Source organism: Macadamia integrifolia, chromosome 3, assembly GCF_013358625.1.
Source record: "Macadamia integrifolia cultivar HAES 741 chromosome 3, SCU_Mint_v3, whole genome shotgun sequence".
NCBI classification, from domain to species: Eukaryota; Viridiplantae; Streptophyta; class Magnoliopsida; order Proteales; family Proteaceae; genus Macadamia; species Macadamia integrifolia.
Window position 1 is genome coordinate 22,262,945 of NC_056559.1, and position 12,920 is coordinate 22,275,864.

General features: G+C 39.7%; 1 protein-coding gene across 1 annotated transcript in view; it reads left to right on the top strand.

Annotated features, from left to right (window-relative positions):
- Positions 1-11,585, top strand: part of LOC122073896 (KH domain-containing protein At4g18375-like) — a 28,268-nt gene extending 16,683 nt beyond the window's left edge. The window contains exons 3-7 of the mRNA XM_042638587.1: positions 74-319; positions 462-695; positions 10,745-10,800; positions 10,908-11,007; positions 11,274-11,585. Coding sequence (XP_042494521.1) covers positions 74-319; positions 462-695; positions 10,745-10,800; positions 10,908-11,007; positions 11,274-11,444 — 807 coding nt within the window. The 3' untranslated portion in view covers positions 11,445-11,585. The remainder of the gene's footprint in view (positions 1-73; positions 320-461; positions 696-10,744; positions 10,801-10,907; positions 11,008-11,273) is intronic.
- The last annotated feature ends 1,335 nt before the right edge of the window (positions 11,586-12,920 follow it).

Genomic DNA, 12,920 nt, shown 5'->3' on the forward strand with positions numbered 1-12,920 from the left:
TTTGGATTTAATTGTTATAACCCATGTGAAAAAATTCTGATATGAACATACTGTGCATTTTAACTGTTTTCAGGCTCTCTGGAACCCAAGATCACCAACTATTGATGCCATTCTTCAGCTTCAAAGCAAAACTAGTGAAATGTCTGAGAAAGGCGTCATCACAACAAGGCTTCTTGTTCCGTCAAATAAGGTCGGCTGCCTCCTAGGACAGGGAGGTCATGTAATTACTGAAATGAGAAGACGAACGCAAGCAGACATACGTGTTATCTCCAAGGATGGGAAGCCCAACTGTGCTTCTGCAGATGAAGAGCTTGTGCAGGTGATGTGGTTAGCATCATAACTTATATGACAAAATATTTCACACAAATTTTAATTTTTCTGTTAAATCAGTTATGCTTTCCATATATCAATTGTTTGTAGGTTTATGATTCTGTCAACTGATCTTACTTTTAATGATACAGATATCTGGAAATATTGCTGTTGCTAAAGAAGCCCTTTCAGAGATCGCATCAAGACTTAGAGTGAGAACTCTCCGAGGTTCAAATGCTGCACTCGAATCTCCTCCTGTGCCACCACCTTTTCAAGGATTTGGTCCTCCGGGTCCTCTTGGTCCTCCAGGAAACTTCCCTGGAAGAGCACTACCACCAGCTGGCATGACTGGAGTTGGTGGCTCTGGTGGATATGAACACGTACAGGTATCTTTCTTGTTCGGTTTCTGTTTATAAACCCAGTTTTTATGCGGATGGGATGCAGATGAGGTTGATAGTGTATTCACAGTTGATTTTGAATAATCTGATGCTAAAAAAAATTTCTGGCTATTTATGGGTGTTTATGTAACTTAGATTACTAGATTATGTGTTGGCCTTATTCAGTTTTAATTTCCCTTGGATTCACCAATTTTTAGATATATGGTAGTTTCTTGAGTTTGTCAGGTGACATATATATAGTGTTGTAAAGGAAATAAGAGAGTGAAGGAGGAAGGATGGAGGAGAGGGGCGTGGTAAGAGAGGTAGAAATAAGGTGAGGAAGGGAGGGAGGGAAAGATATATATATATATATATATATATGAGGGCCCATTTCTTCCATTTAGCTGGTGGATGATTGGAACTCTGTTAACTTCTTTTGTAGCATTGTCACACCCACCTCTCGTAGACTGAGCAATGTGGCACTTAACACCTTACCGTATCCAGTCAGCCTGACTCATTAGGATCTCAAAGCTGTGGGCTATCACACAATGCACCAAGATCACTACAAATCACATAAATAAAGTAGGATCATATACATACAACTGGTGTCAACTACATGATACTGATTCCATATCTACACAAAATGTGTAATTCACTTCATCTCCTTAGTTTATTACAAGTCTCCCATCAACATATATGCATACACAAAATATAAAGTAAGATCATTGAAGTCACTCAGTAACCCAAACCTCCAAAGGCACAGTCATCACACCCGCAGTCTGGTCCATGCTCCGTCTTGGTATCTAGAACAACCCACCAAGTATCTAGAGCAACCCCAGAAGTGCTGTGTTGGATCCTGACAGCTCACTAGAATCTCCATCTAAGAAAAACAACAATAATAATGGAGTTTCACCAAGCTCAGCGAGGAGTGGGGGCAGGTATGCATACGTAGTACAAATGATGCAATGCATGCTCCATACAATTATATGATGCATATGAATCCATTTGGCAACAATACTTCCTATTTCCATTGCTAGGTCCATCATTTTGGTATTAGTGCTACGCAATGTAGGTGGTATCCTCTCCCCCAGTACGTTGGGTTTGACAATACAAGCTAGTTGCAGGCAGGAGTCAGCTAACCCTCGAAAGAACCTCGGTCCCCTAGCCAACCTCTAGGTTAAAAACTTCAACAGTCATGCGTATAGTACGTTGTACTGTGTTGCACCTACCTCTGGGTATTATCCTTGTACCGCAGAAGTGTTTTGCTGATCAGGCAACCGCGAATTGGGATTAGTCAATGCGTAACCCCCTACTAACAAGGGGTTGTAGTACTCGGGTTGGTGATGATGCATTCTAAAAGATGTTGTACATCCACCATAGATCACTCAAAGTATCCACATGTTAGGCACATGGTGTTGGAATCCTCCTTCGGCCTCACTGTGTCCCGTCTCACAATATCCACCGCATACTAAGTCCACAGGTCCTCAATATATCCGCAATAATCAAATAACAGGTAAACAAGATATGTGTAAAAAGACCAAGCATATTACATGATCATACAAACTGAAAAATGTAATGCAAAAACACTCTGCAAACTAAGTCAACACCCACTCACCTCAGTACCCAAATCATAGTGTACGATGGATTCCCTTGAATGGTTTGGTATCCTTGTCCGACGACTTAAGTTCCTAATACAGTTGTATATTAATTAGTCAATGACAAACACATACTTGTATACCCCTAGGCATACCCTCTGTACAGCTCCTATGCTGAACTGTACATACCCGCAATAGTCCATGCAAAGACCCCATTTCCATAGCCTCAGTTATGCCCCACACTGACCCACCCTATAGGGCCAAATGGGGGTCACTGATGTGTAACATGACCTACTAGTGGGTGGATCTTCGGCTGCAAAGGCAGAGGCTGCAATGGTCTGTAGACACCCCACCGAAAGGTGAGCTGTAGAGCCACTGGCTGGCCACAAGCACCTGGCAGTGACTTGCTGTCTGCAGATTTTCTGCCCAGCCTGCACTTCCAACCTTGCTGCTGCCTTTCTCCCTTGACTGTGTACAACCCCTCATGCCTTTTGTCTCAGCAATAGTAAAGGGGGCCTAACCTACTCTATAGGATAAAGTCAAATTCCCTTCCCATTTTGGCATGCAAGCCACCCAAGTAACATCTATGATGAAATTTCCATAATTTGGATGCATGCATGTATTCAGCTCTTATCCTGGGCTTCCTGTCAAATGCAATGACTCATTTGGAGCTGGGAAGCCCTAGGAATCATGGCTGTACCATATTCCAGCTCCAATTGAGTCCACTTTGGAGGAATTGCATGGAGAAGAAAGAGAATTGAGGGATTTACTCAATTCTCATCTAAAAATTCAGCAACTTACCTATGCAGGGCTTCAGGCTTGGTTTTTCCTACTACAATACCCATTTATTTGGAGTTGGACAGCTCTAGGAAACATGGATTGACCATGGTCCAGCTCCAATTAAGCTCAATTGGGGAGAAATCACAGGGATCAGAGAAGATTTGAGAAATTTCGTACATTTCTACTTGAAAAATTCAGCAAGAAACCACTGCATGAGTAAAACCCCAAATTGGCTAGAATTTTACCATTCCCAACTCAAATTGCTACAATCCTAATATGCATGGTCAAATCCCCAAGTTTCAGGGCTTACAGAGATGGATCAGAGACTCTGAACTGCCAAAATTAAGTAATTTGGGTTGCAGTTCATCTCTGGGAACTCAAATCTGAGCCCAATTTCTTCATGCAGCTCAATCCTAACCCATTACCAACAATTTCAGCAAGAAATCATAAGGAACCTGAGGAGAATTCATTCACCTACTGCGTGGACTGGATTAGCAAGTGCCAGAGGGCATGTGCTTGCTCTCTTTCTCTAGATTTCTACTCATTCTTCTTCTCCTCCTCGTCCTCTCCTTGCTACAGCACCCAAGTTCAGCAGTAGAAAATGAGTGAACAGTAGCTGAATTCCAGCTTTTATAATTCAGCCCAAAAGGTCCTTAAGGCTTGTTCGGTTTGCCAAGCTTAAAACTGAAAGACAATTTAATATTTAATTCCCATTGGTGGACCTCACTGTAATCTGACCTTTTAGGTACAGCATGGTAAGTCTGGGGCTCTCTACTGTAGGTCAGTGGGCCCCACAGGTTTAATGCAATTTTTCTAGCTGAACTCCACTGGCCACCCTATGTTGACTTGCCGGTGGCCTGCTGAACTGTCCCAGCTGTCCGCCCTCTCTGTCAAAGCCCCATAGGCAGTATTCAATGACTTTTTACCTTTGATTGCACTGCTCATGGAAGGTTTTCCAGTAAATTTGGCAGGAGGTGCACTGGCAAGTGGGGTCATCCTTGGCTTCCAAGCACTCCACCACTGTTCAGAGGTGCTTCTCACTACTAGCTCCTTCTCTGAACAGTAGAAACCAGAACTGTGTTATACCTGGGTATCACAAGCGTGGGGTGGGGGAGGGAGATGTGAAGCCCATTCTTAAAATTTGAATGGAAGATATAGAAGCTGGAACTTCTGTTGTAAAGAGAAAAACGTGGCCCGTTGGGCAAGGAGTTAGGGAGGGAGAGAGACTGAATGACTGATGCTGAACTAGGGTGCTACAATGTGGTCCTCGAAGAGTAGATTCAAGTCCTAATTGATCCAAGGTTTTGTGAAGTAGGAGAGAGAAAGATTGCTGTTTGGTTATTGATAGTATAAATAGAAAAGGAAAATAAAGTGTTTAGGATGAAATCAGGGTAACGGTTTAGAAGGGAGGGTTGTGACCGAGTGGAATAGGCTAGGGTTTAAAGGAGTTCAGTTTTTATGAAGTTGGATTGATGGAATGGGTTCTGAGTGATTGGAAGAGGCTAGGGTTTAAAGGAGTTCGGTTTTTATGAAGTTGGATTGATGGAATGGGTTCTTATATGGTGGGATAAAATATAAAGTATGGGAAGAAGGTGTGAAGGTTAGGGTTGAAGGGGGAAGGCTGGGACAGTGTTTTCCTGGTGGTTTGACGGAGACTGATGATGGGAAAAAAAGCTGTTCATAGCTTGAAACTGCTTTAACATTAACAGAAAATAGAAAGTAGAAGAGAAAGGAGGAGAAGAAGAGAACTCACCTAGGGTTGGAAGAATCCACCTCTGAAGGGGACTCTTTTTTTTTTGGGTGAATAAGAAGGGGACTGTTAATCCATGCAGTAATAGCTCAAAGAGGAAACTTCTTCCATTGATTCAGTTTCGAGCAAGGGGGAGTACAAGCCAGCCTATATATGTAGTTGAATACTAAACTCCAAAATAGAAACTAGTAACTAAAAATAACCAGTGCACTACTCGACACTCTAGAAACTACAAAATGACTTTGTAACCCATGGAAAGCCATAACATAAAAGCATATAAAAAATAGAAAGTCATTATGCTGAAGGCCTGAAGATCTAATTACATCTAATTATGATATTTTTCTATTGCTATTCAAATTAATTAAACTGAACATAACTGCTAACATATTAAACAAAATCCTTTTAACCACTTATACTGCTAATTAAACTCTATTTATTGACATAAACATATACTCTAAAGAGGTACCCCAAGTGTACCCCACAAGTAGAAAAGCCCAAATCTGGATTGTAACAATGTTTTGCTCATACGTGCACACACGCACACACACACACACACACACACACACACACACACACACACGGGAGAGTTTTCTCAACTTTGTATTTCATTTCCGTCAAAGAAAACTTTCTTGTCAGTAATTGAAAGAGCAGTGCACAAAACTTTTGTTGTCTTGAAGTAAATGAAGAAATTAAAAAGAAATGAAGGCAGAAGAAACGGAACAAGAAGGCCTGAAAGAAGAGATATGTTTAGATTTGTTACCAACCCTTTGGCCAAAGAACTCTTTGGTACAATTTAGAAACAAAGCATTTATTTCTGAGAAATTTTGTGCTGTTTTGCTTTCCTACCTTTCTAGTTGCAAATATGGCCTCACATTTGAGTTCTCACTATAATTTGCAATTTTCACTCAGATATAAGTAAAGCAATTTTTTCTTGGGTAAATGGCCTTTAAGCTCAGTACGTTTGAGTCTGAGCTGGGAGATGTTAGATTGGTTCTATAATACGGGAATCAGGTAGAAGATTGAATAGTAACCATTGTATTTTCCATATGTTGTGTTATGGGAATGACTGAAGCTAGAGAAGGATATAGAAGCTTGAAACAATAAATTGAACCTTTGTCTTAGTGAGGCAACTGAAGAATAGAATTTCAAGGTTGAAAGGTGTAGGAATGCAACTCCTTGAGTGATGAGGGAAAAGTAAATTGGGACAAAAGTGATGGGCTAATGTTGAACCTGATATGTTTGCATATTTTCAGCGTGTTTGTATCATGATGATGCTATACGTACCTTTTCAGCGGATATAGAAAGTTCGTTTGAAAAAGTTAAATGAAACCCGAGCCCACAGTGCCAAGGCCTTCAGTGCATCAGAATTGGAGGGGGAGGCCAGGAAATGAAACCCAACGGGGATGGAAAAGAGATCAACTCTGTTCAGCAGTAGCCATCGATTCCACTGGCGAAGGAAGATAGCCTTTTTTCCCACCTTCCATGGGCTGCCTTCGAAAGTGTGCTGCTTGTCTTCATCATGAGACACTTTGAAGACAAAGAAACCATTATCCATGTGGTCCCTTTCTACCTCCATTGTTTGGTGAGGGAAAGCTTCACAATGGGGGATGCGTGAGAGCCGATGAAATGACCCACTAACTAGTTTTGCCACAGGTTGGCTTCCTCATCTATTAAACAAGCAGGGAAGCAAGCAACTTTGGAGCTTCCAGTGATGGACAGGGATATGAAATGGAGCAGAATACATGCTTGGGGAGAGTGGGTGGGGCTGCACTAACAAGAGAGCTCCAGGTTCGGCCAGGAGGAGGGTAAACTGAGGGTGGGGATGGAGGTTTAGGAGGTTGAGGTGGAAGGGCAGGGAGTGGTGGGACTGCGCTGCCCCGGAGAGTCCAGCCATGGTGGTTGGGACTCAGGGTGGGAGGAGGAAAGAGGCAACATGGGGTCCTCCAGAGATGAGAGCTCCTTCATCCCACTATTGCCCCAGAGGTTTAAAATGAGATTCACATGGCTCTTCTAATCCTTCTAAAGATTTAGTCTGGCTATACTGTGAAGTTAAAAATATTGTTTACTTGTCATAGTTGTCAAGTTGACCTAGGGTGATCCAAAGTGTTCGAGGGGGCCTAGATGCCTAGGGGACACCAAGAAGGCGGCTAGGAGTCGTCCAATAAGGGATGTGCCTGGATGCAACTCCTTGACAACTATGTTCTTCATGGAGTCCGAGTAGCATGGGTGAAGGGGCAAAATTCTTGTGGAATATTTCTTTGTGGGAGGGATCTACACGCTGTCCGCGTATGTTGGCATCTCCCACACCAAGCCAATGAGCTCTAAGGGTGTCAATTGTGTACCGATACCGTATATCTATACCAAAACCATATTGAAGGATAATTGGTACGGTTTTGGTATGACAAAATGGTGTCTTCCTTGGTTCGGTGTGATCTCGTTTTTTAAGACAAAACCGTTCAATATGTACCGAACTGTGCCAAATACCAAAACCTTACTGTAATATTGAATTACTGACTATAAAAATGTACCTTTGTACCAAATAAAAACCATACTGAGCCGGTATGGTATTGGTATTGGTATTGAAATGTAAGCATTTTTCTCTGTACTGTACGGTTTCTGTATTGACTCTTGGCCTGCTGTACCATACCGAAACTGTATTGTATACCGTACGGTTGACACCCTTACTGGGCACGCAGGAGGGAGTGCCTCACAATTCGTATATGGGGGGCCTCATGGTCAGGGAGGAGAGTGTGTAGTGTCAGGGAGAGTTTGAGAGGGCGAGTACTACTGGCAGTATGTACATTTTCCTCTCTTATTTTTTATAAATGTTAGTTCTTCTTCAGCTTGGTGTTTGGTTGTAAAGATCACAAAATGGGTGTGACTAAGATGGGGAAGTTGGCCAAACCAGGAAGAATATTACAGTTGCGAAATAACTCCAGGAAATCTGTGTATGAACATACGTAGTGTGATAAAGGAAATTTGAGATGGTTTGGCCATATGCGATGGAGATTAACAAATGCGTAAGTGAGAAAAATTATTGTGCATATTGGAGGCTTTAGAAGGGCAATGCAAAGGCTAGAAATTACCCATATTTAAGTGCTGAATAACGGAAATGTATTGGGGCTTCAACTGTAGTGGATGGATGACCATGACTCGTACAATTAACCCCATGAAGTTAGTATAAGGCTTGTAATGTAGTACTGTATTTGAAAGACTCAAAACAATAGCCAATAGATAGGATCTTTAGTTCTAAGGATTGTTCAGATCTCTCAACAATGGAGGATAGATGTGGACAGATGTGATAAAACAGTGACTAGATATGAACAGATGTATAAAAAAGTAGCTAAAAACAGCTTAAGAAACCGATTAGGGGTAACATGGTAATTTCCAGACCCAAATTAGGGTTCAGAAGTTCGGTCAATTATGCTCAATTAGTCTCTGAAAATATAACTGATATTCAACACAAAACAGGAAATAGAAACAGCGACTATTTAGGAACAAAGCAGTAACTTGATTCAGATTCTGAAGAGGAAAGTGCAGAATTGGAAATATGAGGATATCCTTAGATTTGACTGTCAGAATGATCTCAGATCTGAATTAGATCCTAGACCGTCAGAATGATCTCAGATTCGAATTAGATCCTACTTTAATGAAGTGGAAGGTCTGTTCAAAAGTTGAATGCGATCAGATGGCTGAATTGCTTAATCCAAAAAAATGCCTTGCATCCAACCTTTTAGAAGACTTGAACAAATTAAAGGAAAACTTGAAGAACAATACTTACTGTTGGATGAAGAAGATGATGGAATAATAAAAATAACAGAAAATGACATCCGAGCTTCGCACCGTAAGGTGGTTCGATTGGATCAAATACCAAACACAAGGGGTTCGATCAAGCACAAGAGATTTCTTCAATAGAAGAGAGCAGCAAAAGCTTTTCATTCATCAAAATTCGTGTACAATGTTCGCCCCCTTTACAACCTTATATAGAAAATTCAAAAATAGACTCAAAACACTGAAAATGAAAGGACTAACCCAATTCTTAACTAATTGGGAAACCTAAATTGGCTAGGAAACTAAAATAACAAAGAAAATAGGATTCAAAATAAGACTGGACTTATATATTCCTAATCCAGCCTAACTGAAATACTTAATAGCAAGTAAAATAAAGAATTATAGGCTTTTACTTGACTAATCCCGTATCCTAGCCTATACCCATATTATATGTTGGTGTACGATGTCTTGTATTCCGTCATAGTTTAACCCAGGGAGTGATGGTACAGCGCCTCGACAGGCAGGACGGTGGTCCCACTAGCCGATTAGTGGGCCGTGGGGGTTGCAAGGGGGCAGGGGGTGTAGGGGGCGCAGCCCCTAGCTCGAATTTTTTTATTTGAGGGCAATTGTGTAATTTTCGGATTAGGATTTTTCGTTATATATTTGTAGTGAGGGTTTCTTTCTCTGTAATGCAAGCAATACTGAGAGGTGTGAGGGACGAGCGCTGTAACCCTATTTTCCATTGATAGTGAAACAGGATCTCATCTCACCGGGGACGTAGGCTATCTTGCCGAACCTCATAAATATCTGTGCATTGCTTGTTCTTGTTTTTTTCCATTATCTTTTGCATCTTTTTAGGATTGCATTTCTACAATTATAGGCTCATAAAAATGGCTTATCACATTGGAAACCCATGAGATTAAATGCCTAACATGTATATAACCCAACCCTAAACTTATTCCTATTAAAACAAGCCTATTTTGATGATGAATCTGCATCAGCTTGTTGAACGAGTTGCAAGTACTTGTGGAAATGAAGTGTTTTTGAGCTTGAAAACCCTGATTTGGAGTTAGATGTAAGAAAATGCAAAGTTTTTTTAACCCATCTATAAGGTGAGACAAGTTTAATGAATGAAGGTCACAAACATCAATGTTATTGTACGGTTGTACTTGAGTGTACTTGTTTAACAGTCTTTGGATAAGAAGAGAGATATAACACTGTTGGAAGATGAAGCTGTTGCTACTAATGGAAGTGAAAACTGAAAATGGATTCTAGGATAAAACTCATATTCCTAGGTGGGAAACCATGCAAGGAGCTAGTAACCACTTCATAATCCTAATCCATGGGCTTCTATAATTGTAGGGGACAAGATTTGATTTACAGTTAAAATTGAAGGATCATTACATGTCTATTATGAAATCATAGTGAAAAATAATAAATTAATAAAAAAATCAGAGCATATTGTCTGCCTTATTCCATTTATAAGCAGCCTAATAATGAGAAGTAGTTTACCTAAAAGAAAAATTATTATAATGATAATCTTTGTCATCCTATAGTTTTAGATGCTCTGCTTTTGAAGTGGTAGGCTCCAAGTTTTAAAGTATTGGAAGGGTGATTAGTATAAAACACTATAAATAAGTACTATGTAAAATATATTAATGTATAAAAAATAGAACAAAGTGCGAGGAGACAAGTGCATTCAATTGATTATATATAAAGGGATGAGGTTTCTTACATATACTAATACCAAATTTTTTAGGTATCATGTTGGTACCATATCGTATTGAAACCTTATAGATACAATACTTATTGGCAGATATTGAAGGATACTTGAAACCTTGTTAGGCTCCAAATAATTTTGAAATTTTGGGTCTATGTATTTCTATTAGATACAGTGCCATCCTGTTTACTTGTCATGCACCTTACATTTTAGCTTTGGATCATTCTATGTTTTCTAGGCATTGTTAAAGCTTAGAAAATCTAATATTCACTGCCTTGATCAAGAAACTGTCTCTGGTTTTTTACATGTTATTGCTGAACTAGTTTTCATTTTGATGCATTCTTGTTATTCTGTTATGACTTCCTCTTAAAATATTGATTGAAATGGTCTTGGGAATCTATCCTCTCTGGTGACTAAAATATTGTTTTTGTGGTATTTCAAGGCTCTGGGACATGAATATGAAGGTCAGAGTTATCCTGTGCAGCAATCTGCCACTGGGTACGGTAACTACACTGCTTCTAATGCATTTGATTTATTTATTTATTATTATTTTTTATTCTTTTGAGATTAAGATTGAGATGCTCTCTATCTTCCTTGTTCTCCAGATACCCAAATGTTAGCAGTTCTATAGAGGTTAAGGTTCCGAACAGCGCAGTAGGTTCTTTTCTTGGAGCAGGTGGAAGCAATATCTCTAATATTCGTGAAGTAAGCCTTTAACCTTGTCCAAAAGTGTTAAAATAGGGGACAAAAAGCTACAACTGCTGTCAGATATCCGATGGGAGTTGAACCCTGCTAGGATCTGGTTCTGTACTTAAATATATTATGGGTTCATTTTATGAATAATTTTGATGAATGGAAATTTTGAGGACTATATTTGTGATTTTATTAATTAAAAGGAAAACCTGTTACTGGAGGAAAATGTTGCTTTCTAAATCTCTTGATGTTTCCATCCCCCTCCTTTGAAAATGCAGGTTTCTGGAGCAAGAGTGAAACTGCAAGATCCTCAGTCTGGGGCTTCAGAATGTGTTGTTGAGATCCATGGGTCTAATGAGCAGATGAATGCAGCTCAGAATCTTCTTCAGGCCTTCATAGGTTCGGCAGTACAGAACTTCAACTCACACCAGCAAGCTTCTTATCAATAGTAACTGTCCGTGTTTCATTTTTATAGTTTTCGGATATTTTTGTATCATAATTAACCTTTATTTCTGGATAAGGGTGATACTAGGCTATTTGTGAACAAATTAACATCATTTAAAATTTAATCTTTTCTTGGTTGGCGAACACAGGATGCTACAAAATCTCTCACCCGACTTGGCACTTACCTCCTGAATAGTGGCTGGGTTTTTTCCAGGATGGCATAATTTAATTTAATTTCTTTTTATATATTTTTTTTCTTCGGTTTGAGGATTAGAAGAAAGATGAAGGTGGGATTCTAGACCTGGCCAGAACAATCCAAGGTGCTCCAATCTCTCAGAAGTCAGTACTAAGTTATTTAAGAAGTCTGAAAGGTAAATTTTTATCAGAGTAAATTTGGGAGCAGCCATGGAACCGTCCTTGGTAAATATCCACCTTAGTTGGCTGCTGTCAAGAGGAAGAACTGATGAAGATTAGTGACTATTGAAAAGGATACAATTTGAGAATTGATCTTGAACTAGGGTACCACACGTTAGGATAAATAAAATGAAGTAGGAGAAGAAGATTAGTAGAAGAGAAGATGTGGCACATGGTTTGCAGAAGAACTTAGAAGTAGAAGAGAAGAAGAAAGCAATAGGTCAGAACTAGAAAACAAATCTGGGCCCTCAAAATAGATGTTGATATGCCTTCAAGTTACTATAAGATGAATAATTAATCATCTCATAATGGTTAGGTGAATAATAAGTCAGTTTTACTGTTTGTAGCATTTTTCTTCTTTTTTGCTGTCACTGTGGAATAATTTTATTTTCCCTACCCTATGGTTAACAGGGTTCTTCCATTTTGAGTAGTTTTCTGTATAGAGTAGCACCTATGGCTGTATGCTTAAAATTTGTATACATTAAAAAACTCTCAAAGTGTACGAACACTCTCTACAGAATTTTTTTTGTAGTATCCCTAAAAATATTCTTTGTTTCTTGTTACCCCATGATTTGTAAAAATATCAACTGCACTCTTAATGAGTAACAACTTAACTTAAAAAGTGAAAAGACTTTTTTGACTCTGCTACTAACTTCTAACTTTCGAAGCATTTGAAAGTAACCCTGGCAACAATGGTCCCCAGCAGCCCTACCCTTCCCCATGAGAGCTTGCCTACTGGTCACTAATCTGAATCTCTTCCTAAGCATCACTTCCCTTATCGGAAGAGACACTATGGCAGTGGTTAGTTTGAGTAAGAGGCAAATGACTGCATCTATGGAGGCAATGCCTCGCGTCTTGATTCGATTTTAAAACCACTACTAGCAACCGCTGCCGCTGGATTCAATTTCAGAAGCTTAGAACATGAATGCTATTTGATTTATGGGATTATTTCTTGCTATATTCAATAGGCCTTGGTGTTGCAATAGAGAAGCTAAAATTTCAGGTTAAATCGAGACATATCAAGCGAAATATCTATATCGAAGGTGTTCTGGTTCCACTGCCCTAGG